Raw genomic sequence first — 17,926 nt, forward strand, 5'->3', positions numbered from 1 at the left:
CTCGCTATCTGGTCTCCTCCCCCGAAACAATCCAACCCAACCCAAGAATGCCTTCAAGGCGACAAAAGACGCCATTATCAACACCGAACTGAGTTTGAATGGGTTCGTGGCTACGAGACGCTGGATGTTCCTTCTGTGATATTGCAGAAATACACGATTGCTGGTGGCGGTGGTCACGAGAATGTACAGTCGCAAGAATACCGGGCTCTGCACGGTCACGTGACACTACCGAGAGGGAACACCATCGCATTCGGCGCATGGCTCTCGCGCATCGTACTGCATCTGCAGCAGCAATTTGAGCAGCAGATGCCACAGCACTGACACAAAGAATTCTTACAAATCGGTTACTTCAAGGACAGCTCCGAGCCAGATGCAATGAAGCGTGCATCCCACTGGCCACTGAGTTTGATTTCATTGATTATCATACGATAATAGTCGGTGGTGACTTTAATTTACCCTCAATATGTTGGCGAAAATACATGTCTAATTCCGGAGGTACGCATAAAATATCATTCGAAATTGTTCTAAACGCATTCTCTGAAAATTATTTCGAGCAGTTAGTTAGTTCATGAGCCCATGCGAATAGTAAAGGAGTTTGAAAACACACTTGACCTCTTAGCAACAAATAATCCTGAGTTAATAACGAGTATAAAAACCGATTCAGGGATTAGTGAACACAGGGCTGACGTAGCGAGACTGAATATTGTAATCCCCAAATCCTCGAAAAATAAGCGAAAATATACCTATTCACTTGACGCCTTCCTGAGAGACAATCTCCACTCATTCCACATTTAATAATGTAAATGTAGACCAGATGTGGCTTATTCATTCTTTCCGCGCGCTATACGAGATTGGAATAATAGAGAATTGTGAAGGTGGTTCGATGAATCCTCTGCCAGGCACTTAAATGAGATTTGCAGCGTATCCATGTAGATGTAGATGTAGATGTAAATGTAGACCACAAACCACCGCTGTGGTGTCATCAAGCGAGAGCTCAGCGGAGGGCAGGGTTGAGGTCTCTTTAATGACATAACCGACATTCACGCCAGTGTCGCGCGTGAGTTGAACAACATTCCAAAGAAGGGCTCTTCTGACACTTTCACATGGCTATATGAACGTTCTGTACGTTGTACTCAAGTGGGAGTTGACACTATGTAGAGCACCTGAGGCAATAAAACCACAATTTCCAGTTTTCTGTTTTTTTTTTTTTTTTTTTTTTTTTTTTTAATTAAATCAGTCCAGAAACCTTTCGGGCTGGCTCACTGACGGTGTCTGACTAAACAGCTTACGTTCCATAAACACAATTAACGCTGCTAGGACATGTAAAATGCTTTTAGATTCGTGACCAGAATTTCTAAAGAAATGAGTGCAAGCAGGGACAACTAGACACTGTCGAAACACAGGGTCCTTTTCAGTGATGATTTTGCAAAAGTCCTCTGCATGCTAAGACCAGAAGCTGATAAACAGCTGCCGAAAGAGGATGACGCATTGAGTTCATTCTGTTTTCCCGATCATTTATCGATCAGACAAGCAAAACATATTTGCCAGTATGTGACTAATTTTATACATTATTTACTCCAATGAAACAAAAAGAGAAATAGAGAAAGGAAATGCTGTGTTACAGATTTGACAGTTTCCGAAAATTCATGTCTGCAAACTGTTAACGTAACTATACTTATTAGATGATCCATAGAAAAGAAAAAGAGTCTTTATTCGTAGTTAGTTTGATTTAGTATTTTTAATAGGATACAAAGCAACCATGGTTGTGCAGTTTAGTTGTCCATTGATGTCTACAGAGATATAGGGAGAAGTGTTCCCACCAAAAAATAATTAATAATGCTCAAACTTGATGGCTACGTTAAAATGATTTATTGCCTGAACGGCGAGCAATCATACACAAATAAGTTCTCTTGTCAATGCTTTCCTCATTCTGCGTCGGTATGTTGCCTCGTCGTTCAGTTGCGTAAATATTTAAAGTGAAACCTTAATCTGTCTTGTACAGAAATGAGATTATTAAGAAGTTTGATTTGGGTAGATCTTTAGTGGTAATGCGAAAATTCACGTTTGTGAAGAGAGCAGAATAGCTGCAAAACTGATCTTGCAGTGGAGGATTACTAGGTACGAGTCACTATTAACAGTTAACTGCAAACTAATCCCAGTTAGCGTCACGTAGTTTTAGTAAATAGTAAATGTATTTCAAAAGAATGTGATGGTTGGCACTGACGTATTATGGCGGCTGTGACGACAGATGCCATGGCTCGGTTTCATGGAGTGGTCTCTCCAGTTTAGTATTGACATCACGGGTGCGTTGCCAAATTCGAAATTTAAAAAGTAAGTTATCCCAGTCTTTGCTCTTCATGTTAGTAGATAATAATTTAAAAGGGACAATAAGCAAATAAGGAATGAATTTTGAGAAAATACTCACCAACAACGATAGCCAATCCGAAAAGTTCTGTGTCCAGCATTCCCTGAGAGGACAGGTGAGCGCATGTCTGCTTGTACAGTTCCTTTGCTCTCGACTTCACCTGCAAAGAGATCGTTGGTGTCATTCGTCTAACATCTAGGAACAATTCATAACAACTGACGGTAGGCTTACTTATTGTGTAAAAAGATTTTCGGATGCGTAAAATACATAATAGGGCCTGCCAAAAATAATTCTTAACTGAAAAGCTACACGGTGGAGTTAGTGAGTAACAATAAAGAATAAATACTTTACTAAAAGTATCCATGAATAAAGGATTAAAAGAGAAAAATATGGTGAGATATTTAATGCTGTAGACAAAGGATATGTATGCCTGTGTGAGGACATCTTAAAGTATTTAATTTTGATTACTTATTCATAAACCTGTATAATAATGGACTGTTTTCAGTAAAGCTCTAGAACGTCTGGGGTAGTTTCAGATAATCATGGTAACTTGAGACCTCAAGCAACCTTCGGGAGAGAAACAGAGAGGGGGGGGGGGGGGGGGGGGGAGTGGGGATGAGGGAAGGGGAAGACCTGTGGAAAGCCTAATTACGAACAAACTACGTATGCGTGTAACTTAAAATCTGTGAAAAATAAATAATAAAAGACTGTTTGATACACACCTAATACGCGGGTAGGGGTGAGAAACTGCTAAGGAAAAACACACATAGCTCTCGTATGCCTCCATAAATTTCTATCAATCTTGGTAAACATTTGTCTTAACTGACTAGAGAAAATATCTTGGTGACAGGGCACCCAAGGGTGGGGCAGGGATTGCAGGGAGAGGCGGTGGTGTTTGAGGATGGCATGGGAAAGTCTGCATTACTCTGGAACGCTTGTAGCAATTTCAGTCTTAATACAATACGTAAATGACGAATTCTAAAATTTGCTACACCTGTGTGCCCACACTGTGCACTCCATCTAACACTTGCGCAACACCTGAGAAATTACAATTTCTAACTAATCAATGGGACCAATATGAAAAATCACGGAAAATATCAAAACACGATGAAATTTATGAATTTTTTAATCACTGCATTAGACAAATCCTTCAAAAAATTGTGGTGAATGTCGTCAACTAGGCCGGCGAACAAGCTGTTTGACGACAACAAACCGCTACGGTCGCAGGTTCGAATCCTGCCTCGGGCATGGATGTGTGTGTTGTCCTTACGTTAGTTAGGTTTAAGTAGTTCTGAGTTCTAGGTGAATGATGACCTCAGAAGTTAAGTCCTATAGTGCTCCGAGCCATTTGAACCATTTGTGTGAATAAATAGCACATTTGTTGTCTTAAAAAACAATTTCGAGCGCAACTGGTGTGCTATTTCTTCACATTGGCATTCTTAGAAAACAGTTGCTGAAAATGATGAACAAAAATCTAAATTGCGAGACAGGTCTGTGCACTGAGCGGAGACGGGCGAGGGAGATATGTCGTAATCAGCGCTCGGCGCTACCAGCGGAAACTGCAATGTTCAAGTTCACCACACAATTTTGACACAACTGCTAGGTCGCTACCGTTGGCAAAAAAATGAATAAAAAACATGTAAGTCGAAATGAAGTGTTCCGGAAAATCCAATATATATGTCCATCATTCTGATTGCAGGTCTGAGGGACTTCGGCCTTTCTTATGTGATAAAATGGAACACCCACCTTGTCCCTACGATGTTATTTATTATATGAATACAACTTTCGGTACTCCATTACATCGTCTTCAGGCTTTAAATGACGCTGAGAGGGTTAACTCCAATCGTATACATGATTTATTAGCGGCCAACATTACACCGTCTTCAGGCTTTAAATGACGCTGAGAGGGTTAACTCCAATCTTATATATGATTCATTAGCGGCCAACATCTATGAACTGGTTTTCGCAGACTACCTGTAACAAAGATGTTGTCTCCAACCATCAACTAGTCATGACGAAACCGAATGACGGACCCATCAGACATCTTTTATTATGCCATTTACATTCAGTTACCATTGTTAGCCAAGTACTTATCGCCAAACGTTTTCCTTCCACTAGACGCTCTAATGGGGATAGGCAGGCTGTTAGCTTGTTGATGTACATAACATCTAATAATAAATCAATACTTATATATACAGCTCTGAAACCGGCTGTATATTTACAATGTGCAGCCGATATTTTTATAGGCGATATATCGAAAAATCGAGAATCTTCTCTATATATTGAGAGACTATAATGATTTTTTAAAAATATTGGCATATTAAATTCCCCTAAGTTTTAAAAATATCAGCAGTTCTAACTTCTGACTAGCATAAACGTGCTAAATATTTGACGCCATGCGTGTAAGCGAGGAAAAGTTAAGAAAAGGTTTGAATTACGTTTAAAGTTTGTTGGAAGTCGTTAATGCTCTGATTATCATACACTGGATGAGTATGGTCTGGGTAATTTGGTGTCCGTTTTAAGCTAAACCTAGTTTCTCACACATCTTAATGTTTATGACGTCATCCCTCTTGAACATGCATCGTAAAATGATATAATTTTGTAGATATGTTCAGTGCTACGTGTGATTACCGTTTGCAAAATGCGTTGTGAATAGAATTATTAGTAAAGAAGAAACGAAATTAAAATGTCATGCCCGATGCTCAAGTTTTTCATAATTTTTATGTGTATGAGGGGGGGGGGGGGGGGGGGGGAGGGGGGGCAGTGACAGCGAGAAATAACTTCTTAAAGGTTTCATATTAAGTGTAAAGTTTGTTGCAAGCCTAATAAGTGTCCTTATTCTCAAATACTGAATGTATATAATCAGGTTATTTGGCGCGCATCAAGGCATATATACAGTTTGTGACTGTAAAACTTGTCTTACTGTGTTCAATTTTTAACACAAGATTATACCTTTTAATATGTAGATTATGGCAGAATTTTAAAGCTTTAAAAGCGGCCAGAAATTATGCGAAATACGGAACATTAAATTTTTATTGCCACCGGAAGCCGTTAGATAGGCAACCTGCAAATCGTGAACCGTGAACCATAAACCGGCGTAAGCCGTTAGAGTAGATTTCTTAGCCTACAGCCGTCGCATCGTGGCTCGAAGGAAACAGGTCGGCGCACGGAAAAACCGCCAGAGCCGGAAAACGACAGTGCCGGGAAAGATAGGAATTTTTAAATCCGACCTCCCCATTCCTACCCTACCGCCGACGGACACAAAAAGAGCGTGGAACAGAAAATAAAACAGCGGGAGCAGAGATCATTCGTGCCGTCCCGGGACGAGTTTCCAGGTAGCCAAACTGATTTTTACGGGCCTCGTCGGCCACAGAGGCTGCGTGGAGCTGGAATGCGCGCCGACCGCAAGACGTGAAGCTCGCGTGGCGCGGCCCGTCCGCGGGACGGCCATCAGCTTTCGTCAGCGGGAGCGCCGAGAGAACGGCGGGAGGACGGGAGGCCCGAGCAGCGGGGAAACCGCATTCCTCTGTCGCCAGAGGTGGCGTTTACTGACGATTAGGCGACGCCGGCCGCGATCTCACAGATAGCAGCTCGATCGCCCCGCCGGTATAAATATTATCGCAGCTCGTCGGGCTTTGAGCTCTTTATGGCCCACAAACCAGTGTGTGGCGTGCGGAGGGAAAGGCGGAGAAATCAGCCGGTGGCGTCTCCTTATACTTGAGGTCAATAATCAGTTAAACTCTGAGCTGCAATACTATTAGGGTAAAAATCTATTTTCTGTGGATATCACCGACAAACAGTAATGAATTACACCTGCAGCAGTCCATTCGAGCAGTCTGGTACTGCCGGCCGCTGTGGCCGAGCGGTTCTAGGCTCTTCAGTCCGGAACCGCACTGCTGCTACGGTCGCAGGTTCGAATCCTGCCTTGGGCATGGATGTGTGGTATGTCCTTAGGTTAGTTAGGTCTCAGTACACTACTGGCCATTAAAATTGATACACCAAGAAGAAACGCAGATGATAAATGGGTATTCATTGGACAAATATATTATACTAGAACTGACAAGTGAGTACGTTTTCACGCAATTTGGGTGCATAGATCCTGAGAAATCAGTGCCCAGAACAACCACCTCTGGCCGTTATAACGGCCTTGATACGCCTGGGCATTGAGTCAAACAGAGCTTGGATGGCGTGTACAAGTACAGCTGCCCATGCAGTTTCAACATGATACCACAGTTCATCAAGAGTAGTGACTGGCGTATTCTGACGAGCCACTTGCTCGGCCACCATTGACCACATGTTTTCAATTGGTGAAAGATCTGGAGAGTGTGCTGGCCAGGGCACCAGTCGAACATTTTCTGTATCCAGAAAGGTCCATACAGGACTTGCAACATGCGGTCGTGCATTATCCTGCTGAAATGTAGGGTTTCGCAAGGATCGAATGAAGGGTACAGCCACGGGTCGTAACACATCTGAAATGTAACGTCCACTGTTCAAAGTGCCGTCAATGCGAACAAGAGGTGACCGAGACGTGTAACCAATGGCACCCCATACCATCACACCGAGTGATACGCCAGTATGGCGGAGACGAATACACGCTTCCAATGTGTGTTCACCACGATGTCGCCAAACACGGATGCGACCATCATGATGCTGTAAACAGAACCTGGATTCATCCGAAAAAATGACGTTTTGCCATCCGTGCACCCAGGTTCGTCGTTGAGCACACCATCGCAGGCGGTCCTGTGTGTGATGCAGCGTCAAGGGTAACCGCAGCCATGGTCTCCGAGCTAATAGTGAGTGCTGCTGCTAACGTTGTCGAACTGTTGGTGCAGATGGTTGTTGTCTTGCAAACGTCCCCATCTGTTGACTCAGGGATCGAGACGTGGCTGCACGATCCGTTACAGCCATGCGGATCAGATGCCTGTCATCTCGACTGCTAGTGATACGAGGCCGTTGGGATACATCACGGCGTTCCGTATTACCCTCCTGAGGCCACCGATTCCATATTCTGCTAACAGTCATTGGATCTCGACCAACGCGAGCAGCAATGTCGCGATACGATAAACCGCAATCGCGATAGGCTACAATCCGACCTTTATCAAAGTCGGAAACATATTGGTACGTATTTCTCCTCTTTACACGAGGCATCACAACAACGTTTCACCAGGCAACGCCGGTCAACTGCTGTTTGTGTATGAGAAATCGGTTGGAAACGTTCCTCATGTCAGCATGTTGTAGGTGTCGCCACCGGCGCCAACCTTGTGTGAATGCTCTGAAAAGCTAATCATTTGCATATCACAGTATCTTCTTCCTGTCGGTTAAAATTCGCGTCTGTAGCACGTCATCTTCGTGGTGTAGCAATTTTAATGGCCAGTAGTGTAGTTCTAAGTCTAGGGGACTGATGACCTCAGATATTAAGTCCTTTATAGTGCTGGGAGGCATTTGAATTTTTGAGTCTGGTCCAGGGTTCACTTGTGCCGGCACCATGTTGCCGAACCAAGCAGTAGGCCAAAACGTGTCCTCATATAACTGAGCAGCTGAGATCCATAAGGGCCGAAAGCACACAGTCGCCAATTTTCGGGTTTCTGCAAGTACGCATTCTCCTGACATCTGTTGATCTCGGGGTGAATCAGCTTTATCAGTGCTCTACCCCTACACCATATACAATGATGAGCCAAAACATTATGACCACCTGCTTAATAGGTTGTTCGTACGTCTCTCGAACGGAATACAACACTGATTCTGCGTATCAGGGATCCGACAATTTCTTGTAAGTAGGCTGTTTAGGCTTTTATGTTGTTAACGCCACGTAGTGCTCTGTATGAAAATCACTGACTGTGCTGTGTGCAGTCTGTGGCTGGTTTGCATTTTTGGAATATTTGCTATTGCTGTGTTGGACAGTTTGATGTGAGCAGCGCGTAGCGTTGTGCAGTTGGAGGTGAGCCGCCAGCGGTGGTGGATGTGGGGAGAGAGATGCCAGAGTTTTGAGAGTGGACTATCTGGACGTACATTATGACTTTTGAACACTATTAAGGTAAATACATTGTTTGTTCTCTATCAAAATCTTTCATTTGCTATCTATGCCTATCGGTAATTAGAGCCTTCAGTAGTTAGAATCTTTTATTTAGCTGGCTGTATTGCACTAGTTCGAGTAACGAAGATTTTTGTGAGGTAAGTGATTCGTGAAACGTAAAGGTTATTGTTAGTCAGGGCCATTCTTTTGTAGGGATTATTAAAAGTCAGATTGCGTTGCGCTATATATATATTTCTGAGTCCGTCGAGTTTTGCTCAGCTGTTTGAAAAGCAAATAACGTAGAGGCTTTCCAGTACAGTCATTTAATAATTTTCCTAAGGGGATGTTTCAATCTACGCACAAGTCATGTAATTCGCGGAAATAACAGCTCGATGATTTGCGTACGCGGTGTTGGCGCCCGATGGAGACAGCTTTCGATAAGCTTGTTCGCCGAGACATCAACATGAATTCACTATGACGCTCCTCAAAATATTGCAGCACTGTTCTGGCTCCGAGGCACGGACAATTATACTGCTGAAAATGGCCATCGCCATCGGGCAAGACTTCAAGCATGAATGTATGTAGGTGGTTCGCATCTGTCAGCGTGTCTTCGATTACTAACAAAAGTCCCAAGCAAGTGCAGGAGAATGTTTCCCACAGCACAATACTGTTCCCACCAGCTGCGTCCGTGGCGCGCTGCACGCTTCGAGCCGCCGTTCACCTCGATGACAGCGTTTGTGGAGACGACCATCGACCTAGTGTGGCAAAAATGTGATTCACCCGAAGAGCCGACACGTTTCCTTTGATCGACGGTCAAATCATTATGGTGCCGTGCTCACTGCAATCGTAATTGACGATGTCATTCTGTCAACATGTGAACACGTAGGGATGGTCTGCAGCGGAGGTCCACGTTCAATAATGAACAATGATCCATGTGCTCCGGAACACTCCTGCGTGCACCAGCATTGTGCTCTTTCGGTAGAGATGCCACAGATAACCATCTATCCTGAAACTTCCTGGCAGATTAAAACTGTGTGCCCGACCGAGACTCGAACTCGGGACCTTTGCCTTTTGTGATGTCCTTAGGTTTAAGTAGTTCTAAGTTCTAGGTGACTGATGACCTCAGAAGTTAAGTCCCATAGTTCTCAGAGCCATTTGAACCATTTTAGAACATTGAACCTTATGTTTCTCAGTGCCTCAGTTACATTTATTACGTAAACACAGTTGACAAATAGAGTTATAGCCATGGAGGTATAATAAGGGGAGCTGCCATTAATTCACAAACTTGAAGCCGACGTCCGCCCTCGCAGTTGCCCCAGACATCAGCTTCCGTGGAAATTCAAGCGATATTTCTCTCTTGTATACAGGGCTATTACAAATGATTGAAGCGATTTCATAAATTCACTGTAGCTCCATTCATTGACATATGGTCACGACACACTACAGATACGTAGAAAAACTCAAAGTTTTGTTCGGCTGAAGCCGCACTTCAGGTTTCTGCCGCCAGAGCGCTCGAGAGCGCAGTGAGACAAAATGGCGACAGGAGCCGAGAAAGCGTATGTCGTGCTTGAAATGCACTCACATCAGTCAGTCATAACAGTGCAACGACACTTCAGGACGAAGTTCAACAAAGATCCACCAACTGCTAACTCCATTCGGCGATGGTATGCGCAGTTTAAAGCTTCTGGATGCCTCTGTAAGGGGAAATCAACGGGTCGGCCTGCAGTGAGCGAAGAAACGGTTGAACGCGTGCGGGAAAGTTTCACGCGTAGCCCGCGGAAGTCGACGAATAAAGCAAGCAGGGAACTAAACGTACCACAGCCGGCGGTTTGGAAAATCTTACGGAAAAGGCTAAAGCAGAAGCCTTACCGCTTACAATTGCTACAAGCCCTGACACCCGATGACAAAGTCAAACGCTTTGAATTTTCGGCGCGGTTGCAACAGCTCATGGAAGAGGATGCGTTCAGTGCGAAACTTGTTTTCAGTGATGAAGCAACATTTTTTCTTAATGGTGAAGTGAACAGACACAATGTGCGAATCTGGCCGGTAGAGAATCCTCACGCATTCGTGCAGCAAATTCGCAATTCACAAAAGTTAACGTGTTTTGTGCAATCTCACGGTTTAAAGTTTACGGCCCCTTTTTCTCCTGCGAAAAAAACGTTGCAGGACACGTGTATCTGGACATGCTGGAAAATTGGCTCATGCCACAACTGGAGACCGACAGCGGCGACTTCATCTTTCAACAGGATGGTGCTCCACCGCACTTCCATCATGATGTTCGCCATTTCTTAAACAGGAGATTGGAAAACCGATGGATCGGTCGTGGTGGAGATCACGATCAGCAATTCATGTCATGGCCTCCACGCTCTCCCGACTTAACCCCATGCGATTTCTTTCTGTGGGGTTATGTGAAAGATTCAGTGTTTAAACCTCCTCTACCAAGAAACGTGCCAGAACTGCGAGCTCGCATCAACGATGTTTTCGAACTCATTGATGGGGACATGCTGCGCCGAGTGTGGGAGGAACTTGATTATCGGCTTGATGCCTGCCGAATCACTAAAGGGGCACATATCGAACATTTGTGAATGCCTAAAAAAACTTTTTTGAGTTTTTGTATCTGTGTGCAAAGCATTGTGAAAATATCTCAAATAATAAAGTTATTGTAGAGCTGTGAAATCGCTTCAATCATTTGTAATAACCCTGTACATGTATTTTGGTGTATAGTTTACTACATTAGTTTTATTCCCGTCTTTCGATTTTAGATTTTCTATCAGTTCAGCTCGAAAAACTCTCTGGGTGAACGCTTTGAGAAGGAAAGATTGCGAAAGTGCTAGAGCACTTACCCGCGAAAGGCAAAGGTCCCGAGTTCGAGTCTCGGTCGGGCACACAGTTTTAATCTGCCAGGAAGTTTCATATCAGCGCACACTCCGCTGCAGAGTGAATATCTCATTCTGGAACCATCTATCCTACTTTACAGAGCAGACAAACCTCCGAACACGACGTTCTCTGAAGACTCGTGGACAACCAACCATTTAGCGCCTAGTAGTAGTTTCACTGCCCTTCTACCTCTTTCCGTAGATGTTCACGACAGTAGCACGTGAACATTCGACCAACTCCACCGTTTTAGAGATACTCTTTCACAGGCTCTGCGTAATAATAATCTGCCTTTTGCCAAAGTCGCTATCTCTGTGGCTTTTCCCACTTGCAGGTCATATCTTCGCTAGGGTGATTCCTCGTTGTATTTGCTCCGCTTACATACTTTTGTTAACGCGGCACGTGACCGCAAAGCCATCAGGTGGCATTCGACGTCGCGGTAGGGAGTGGTCATACTTTTTGGCTTAAGGCTTATACGACCAATTATGAAAATCTGTATCACCGATTTCTCTGATATCCACTTCCATAAGGGCCCAAAGAACAAGTTTTCATTGCTGTAGGAACGATGAAGAGTTACACCGACGCTCATTTCTTCAGGAAAGCTGGAAGCTGTCGACGGAATACCCGACCATAACCTCATGTTCCATGAATTCAACATTCCAGTCTGTAAAATGGACGCTAAGGACTTCAGAAACTTTAAGACTCTTGTCAACCTCATCATCAAACCAAAAGTTATTGTTCGTGGTAACTATTTACATTTCAGAAGTTTAACAGTGATGAAGTTTTCAACACGGTGCTATGAACTGTTGTCTGAAGTAACATTCTTCATTGAAGTCGTGGAAGACCACCATTTTCTTCAAGTCTCATCGAGGGACACCACAATTCGTTATTTCACCGCAGTTTGCAGGTCCTTTTTTAAAATCTAGTACCTAGATACGTAGGTGGGAGGCAAGACTTGACAAAACTACTACATCAAGCTTGAAACACATAGACGTAACAAAAATACTAGATCTCATGCCTGAAGTGAGCAGACAGTTTTATCTGAACCTCAAGCCGGAGAATGTGGTTACTGAAATGATAATGAGGACCATGAAGTGTTGGGATAAGTCATAATTGTGTGTGTGTGTGTGTGTGTGTGTGTGTGTGTGTGTGTGTGTGTGTGGTGAATTTAGTATCTGTTCTATATGCTGTAATTCTAGTTTTACATTAATTGCAAACTAGACAACAGACCAAGACAGTATTGCCACTAGTTTATATACGAAAATTTTGTGGATTAACAGTAAAGATAATAGTTCTAAATATTAATTGAAATTTCGTAACATAAAATGGATACATGATTTCTTTATAGTACAAATAGGATGTTGAGGCTTGGTAAAAAAAAAAAAAAAAAAAAAAAAAAAAAAACAAGTCAAACCTGTGAGACTGGCGGTTTGCGTAAAATATCAACTTTCACAAACATATGTTTTTCGCAAAACTTTATATCTGTGTTTTGGGACCTTGTGTTTCTCAGTGCCTCAGTTACATTTATTACGTAAACACAGTTGACAAATAGAGTTATAGCCATGGAGGTATAATAAGGGGAGCTGCCATTAATTCACAAACTTGAAGCCGACGTCCGCCCTCGCAGTTGCCCCAGACATCAGCTTCCATGGAAGTTCAAGCGATATTTCTCTCTTATATACATGTATTTTGGTGTATAGTTTACTACATTAGTTTTATTCCCGTCTTTCGATTTTAGATTTTCTATCAGTTCAGCTCGAAAAGCTCTCTGGGTGAACGCTTTGAGAAGGAAAGATTGGAAGCCGAGCAATTATAGCAAAATACGTTCTCAGCATTTTCGGGAAGAGAACATAGACCGAACATCAGTTTTGCAGTCCGCGTGAAAGAAAATTCTGGATTCACGAAAGCAGCCTTTTCTTATCCCATATTTCCCTTCTTGGTGCCGGTAGTTCTAAGTTCTAGGGGACTGATGACCTCAGAAGTTAAGTTCCATAGCGCTCAGAGCCATTTGAACCACTGAATGCCTGCAAATGGTCCCCAAGTAGCCGAACATAACCGTTCCCGGTTGATGATGGATTCAATTGGACCCAAGTACCCACATCATTCCACGTAAACATAGCACACACCATTATGCAGCCTCCACTAGCAGGCACAGTGCCTTGTTGACAACTAGGCCCCATGGCTTGGTAGGGTCTGCGCCACATTCGAACCTCACCATCAGCTCTTACCAAATAAAATCCGCACTCGTCTCACCAGGTAACGGTTTTCCGGTCATCTAGACTCCAACCAAAATGGTCAGGAGCCCAGGAGAGGCGCTGAAGGTGATGTTGTGTTGTTAACAAAAACAGTCGCATCTGTCGTCTGCTGCCATAGCCCATTAAGGCCGAATTGCGCCGCACTGTCCTAACGGATGCGTTCGTCGTACGTCCCACACTGCTTTCTGCGGTTATTTCATGAAGTTACAATGAAACTAACACCCTTAGCTTCTTACAGGCGTTGACATACGAGGTGCATTCAAGTTCTAAGGCCTCCGATTTTTTTTCTCCGGACTGGAAAGAGATAGAAACATGCGCATTGTTTTAAAATGAGGACGCGTTCATTGTCAATACGTCCCAGAGATGGCAGCACCGTACGGCAGATGGAATTTTACAGCCAGCGGCGAGAATGAGAACTGTTTTAAATACTTAAAATGGCGACGTTTTCCTTACTTGAACAGAGTGCAATCATTCGTTTTCTGAATTTGCGTGGTGTGAAACCAATTGAAATTCATCGACAGTTGAAGGAGACATGTGGTGACGGAGTTATGGATGTGTCGAAAGTGCGTTCGTGGGTGCAACAGTTTAACGAAGGCAGAACATCGTGTGACAACAAACCGAAACAACCTCGGGCTCGCAGAAGCTGGTCTGACGACATGATCGAGAAAGTGGAGAGAATTGTTTTGGGGGATCGACGAACGACTGTTGAACAGATCGCCTCCAGAGTTGGCATTTCTGTGGGTTCTGTGCACACAATCCTGCATGACGACCTGAAAATGCGACAAGTGTCACCCAGGTGGGTGCCACAAATGCTGACGGACGACCACATGGCTGCCCGTGTGGCATGTTGCCAAGCAATGATGACGCGCAACGACAGCATGAATGGGACTTTCTTTTCGTCAGTTGTGACAATGGATGAGACGTGGATGCCATTTCTCAATCCAGAAACAAAGCGCCAGTCAGCTCAATGGAAGCACATAGATTCACCGCCACCAAAAAAATTTCGGGTAACCGCCAGTGCTGAAAAAATGATGGTGTCCATGTTCTGGGACAGCGAGGGCGTAATCCTTACCCATTGCATTCCAAAGGGCACTACGGTAACAGGTGCATCCTACGAAAATGTTTTGAAGAGCAAATTCCTTCCTGCACTGCAACGAAAACGTCCGGGAAGGGCTGCGCGTGTGCTGTTTCACCAAGACAACGCACCCGCACATCGAGCTAACATTACGCGACAGTTTCTTCGTGATAACAACTTTGAAGTGATTCCTCATGCTCCCTACTCACCTGACCTGGCTCCTAGTGACTTTTGGCTTTTTCCAACAATGAAAGACACTCTCCGTGGCCGCACATTCACCAGCCGTGCTGCTATTGCCTCAGCGATTTTCCAGTGGTCAAAACAGACTCCTAAAGAAGCCTTCGCCGCTGCCATGGAATCATGGCGTCAGCGTTGTGAAAAATGTGTACGTCTGCAGGGCGATTACGTCGAGAAGTAACACCAGTTTCATCGATTTCGGGTGAGTAGTTAATTAGAAAAAAAATCGGAGGCCTTAGAACTTGAATGCACCTCGTATGTCAATGGGGACATATGAAAATGTGTGCCCCGACCGGGACTCGAACCCGAGATCTCCTGCTTACATGGCAGACACTCCATCCATCTGAGCCACCGAGGACACAGAGGACAGCGCGACTGCAGGGATTTATCTCTGGCACGCCTCCCGCGAAACCCACATTCTCAACGTATTTTCACGCACTACATTCGTAGTGCCCCCGCCCATTATACTCATTACTCGCGGCGCGTTGCCGATTCTCTTAAGAGTTCGGGCACTGTTTGTGCATTCGCACAGAAGAAGAAGATGGTCAAGTGGCCGGTGAGCCTTAACTATATATATACTAAGATGGTGTCTGTTCTTTCGGACACGTCCGAAAGAAAAGATACCATCTTAGTATATGTATTTTTAGGAAGTGTTGCTTGTCTGTTAGCACTGACAACTCTACTCAAACGCCGCTGCTCTCGGTTGTTAAGTGAAGGCCGTTGGCCACTGAGTTGTCCGTGGTGAGAGGTAATGGCTGACGTTTAGTATTCTCGGCACTCTCTTTGACACTGTGAATCTCGGAATATTGAATTCCCTAACGATTTCCGAAATGGAATGTCCCAACGCGTCTAGTTCCAATTGCCATTCCACGTTCCAAGTCTGTTAATGCCGGCCGGAGTGGCCGTGTGGTTCTAGGCGCTACAGTCTGGAACCGAGCGTCCGCTACGGTCGCAGGTTCGAATCCTGCCTCGGGCATGGATGTGTGTGATGTCCTTAGGTTAGTTAGGTTTAATTAGTTCTAAGTTCTGGGCGACTGATGACCTCAGAAGTTAAGTCTCATAGTGCTCAGAGCCATTTTTGAAGTCTGGTAATCCCCATCGTGCGGTCACAATCACATGAACCAGCTGAGTACAGATAAGCGTCTCCCCCAGTGCACTGCCCTTTTATGTTGTGTGTAGGTGACACTACTGCCATCAGTATTCGTGCATATCACTATCCCATGACTTTTGCCACTTCAGTGTACAAGAAGTGTTGGAGCATCTGCCTCGAGCCACGTATCAAAGACTCCGAGCCGAGACGAATTCCAAATGTTTTACGTGCCGAAGGTAAATTACGACGCCGTTAGGTGTTGGTCATAATTTTGTGGCTCATTAGTGTACACTGTGCTGACCTCGTAGCGGATACCGTAATTTCCAGATGACTCTGGAGTCCCTTGTTTTTCTGTAGGGGAACAGTCCGAAATGGTGACTCCTCAGACTCATTAGGCCAAAGGAAGAAGAGTTCCCTTAAAAGAAGAAAGAAAAACCACAGGTACGGCGACTGGTGGCAATCTCATTTGTGGCCTTTCCTTGTAAGGGTTTCGTCTGCCACCATATCCCTAACGTGTTTCGTTCTTTTAGTTTTATGTCATATAACAACAATGACGAAGTATCAGACTACTGGTTGACCTCCGGACATAAACTGAGGGTTCATTCTGGCTATATATGTCCAAGCAATTACGTCAAGTAAGTATCCGGTTAGGCTGCGAAAGACAACTGGCGGTAAGGCTGTACTATTCTGGAGGTAATACGGCTCGTAACTACTGGCGGCAAAGATATAATAGTAATAGAATAGAAGCTTAAGCAAACTCAGTTGTGGAAACAGTGGAGCAGGAACTCGTACCAAAGCATCACTTCAAGTCCATCGACAAGTAGTCATACTAAAATTACTAGAAAAGGACTATTTGCGATTGTATTGAGACCGAGAAATACTTACAACAGCGAGCAATATCACGGAACTGTTCTGACGTCGTGTTTATGTGTAGATGAAGCAGCAGCACATAACTAATTGACAACGAAATTGCAGACAACAACAACTTGCTTTAAACAAAGACAGGACACACTCCGGCTTTAGGCCACGAGTGGCCTACCGGGACCATCCGACCGCCGTGTCATCCTCAGTGGAGGATGCGGATAGGAGGGGCGTGGGGTCAGCACACCGCTCTCCCGGTCGTTATGATGGTATTCTTGACCGTAGCCGCTACTATTCGGTCGAGTAGCTCCTCAATTGGCATCACGAGGCTGAGTGCACCCCGAAAAATGGCAACAGCGCATGGCGGCATGGATGGTCACCCATCCAAGTGCCGACCACGCCCGACAGCGCTTAACTTCGATGATCTCACGGGAACCGGTGTATCATCTGCGGCAAGGCCGTTGCCTAAACAAAGACAGTAAATAAGTAAATTTGTTGAACTGAGGAATCCATCACAAATCTTGTGTCATGTCACATATTTTCTGGAGTACTTATAATGAGTACACGAGTTGTTCCCCACACACCACCGAGATAACGGAAATGGGGGTGGCACCAAGAAGACATGATTGCATGATACTTCATACAGGGGACAGTTTTTTTAAAATACAAGTGTTAAAACTGTTAAAATGAAACTGAATGAAATGTCCAATGGTTCAAATGGCTCTGAGCACTATGGGACTTAACATCTGTGGTCATCAGTCCCCTAGAACTTAGAACTACTTAAACCTAACTAACCTAAGAACATCACACACATCCATGCCCGAGGCAGGATTCGAACCTGCGACCGCAGCAGTCGCGCGGTTCCGGACTGAGCGCCTAGAACCGTTAGACTGTCCAATGGTCCGCTGTAATTGTATTTGTTCAGGTCACTTATAAACCGAAACAACCGGTTTCGAAACTTTTGAGTTACATCTTCCGGTGTACATGTAATGCTATAGTGTAACAATTGGAGTGACTAGGTAAAGATTTCAGCATTCTTCAGTCGATAAAAAGCCACCGTAAAATGATAAAAAGAGCATCGTCACTGATGAAAATCTTGTCTGTGCTAAATCGCGAACTGTACACGTTATGATTAAAACATGCTCTTGTCGCCCAA

General features: G+C 44.4%; 1 protein-coding gene across 1 annotated transcript in view; it reads right to left on the reverse strand.

Annotated features, from left to right (window-relative positions):
- LOC124619322 (protein expanded) overlaps positions 1-17,926 on the reverse strand; it is a 490,762-nt gene that overhangs the window by 121,778 nt on the left and 351,058 nt on the right. The window contains exon 4 of the mRNA XM_047145631.1: positions 2,426-2,525. Within this exon, the coding sequence (XP_047001587.1) occupies positions 2,426-2,525 (100 nt within the window). The remainder of the gene's footprint in view (positions 1-2,425; positions 2,526-17,926) is intronic.

This window comes from Schistocerca americana, chromosome 6 (genome assembly GCF_021461395.2).
Source record: "Schistocerca americana isolate TAMUIC-IGC-003095 chromosome 6, iqSchAmer2.1, whole genome shotgun sequence".
NCBI classification, from domain to species: Eukaryota; Metazoa; Arthropoda; class Insecta; order Orthoptera; family Acrididae; genus Schistocerca; species Schistocerca americana.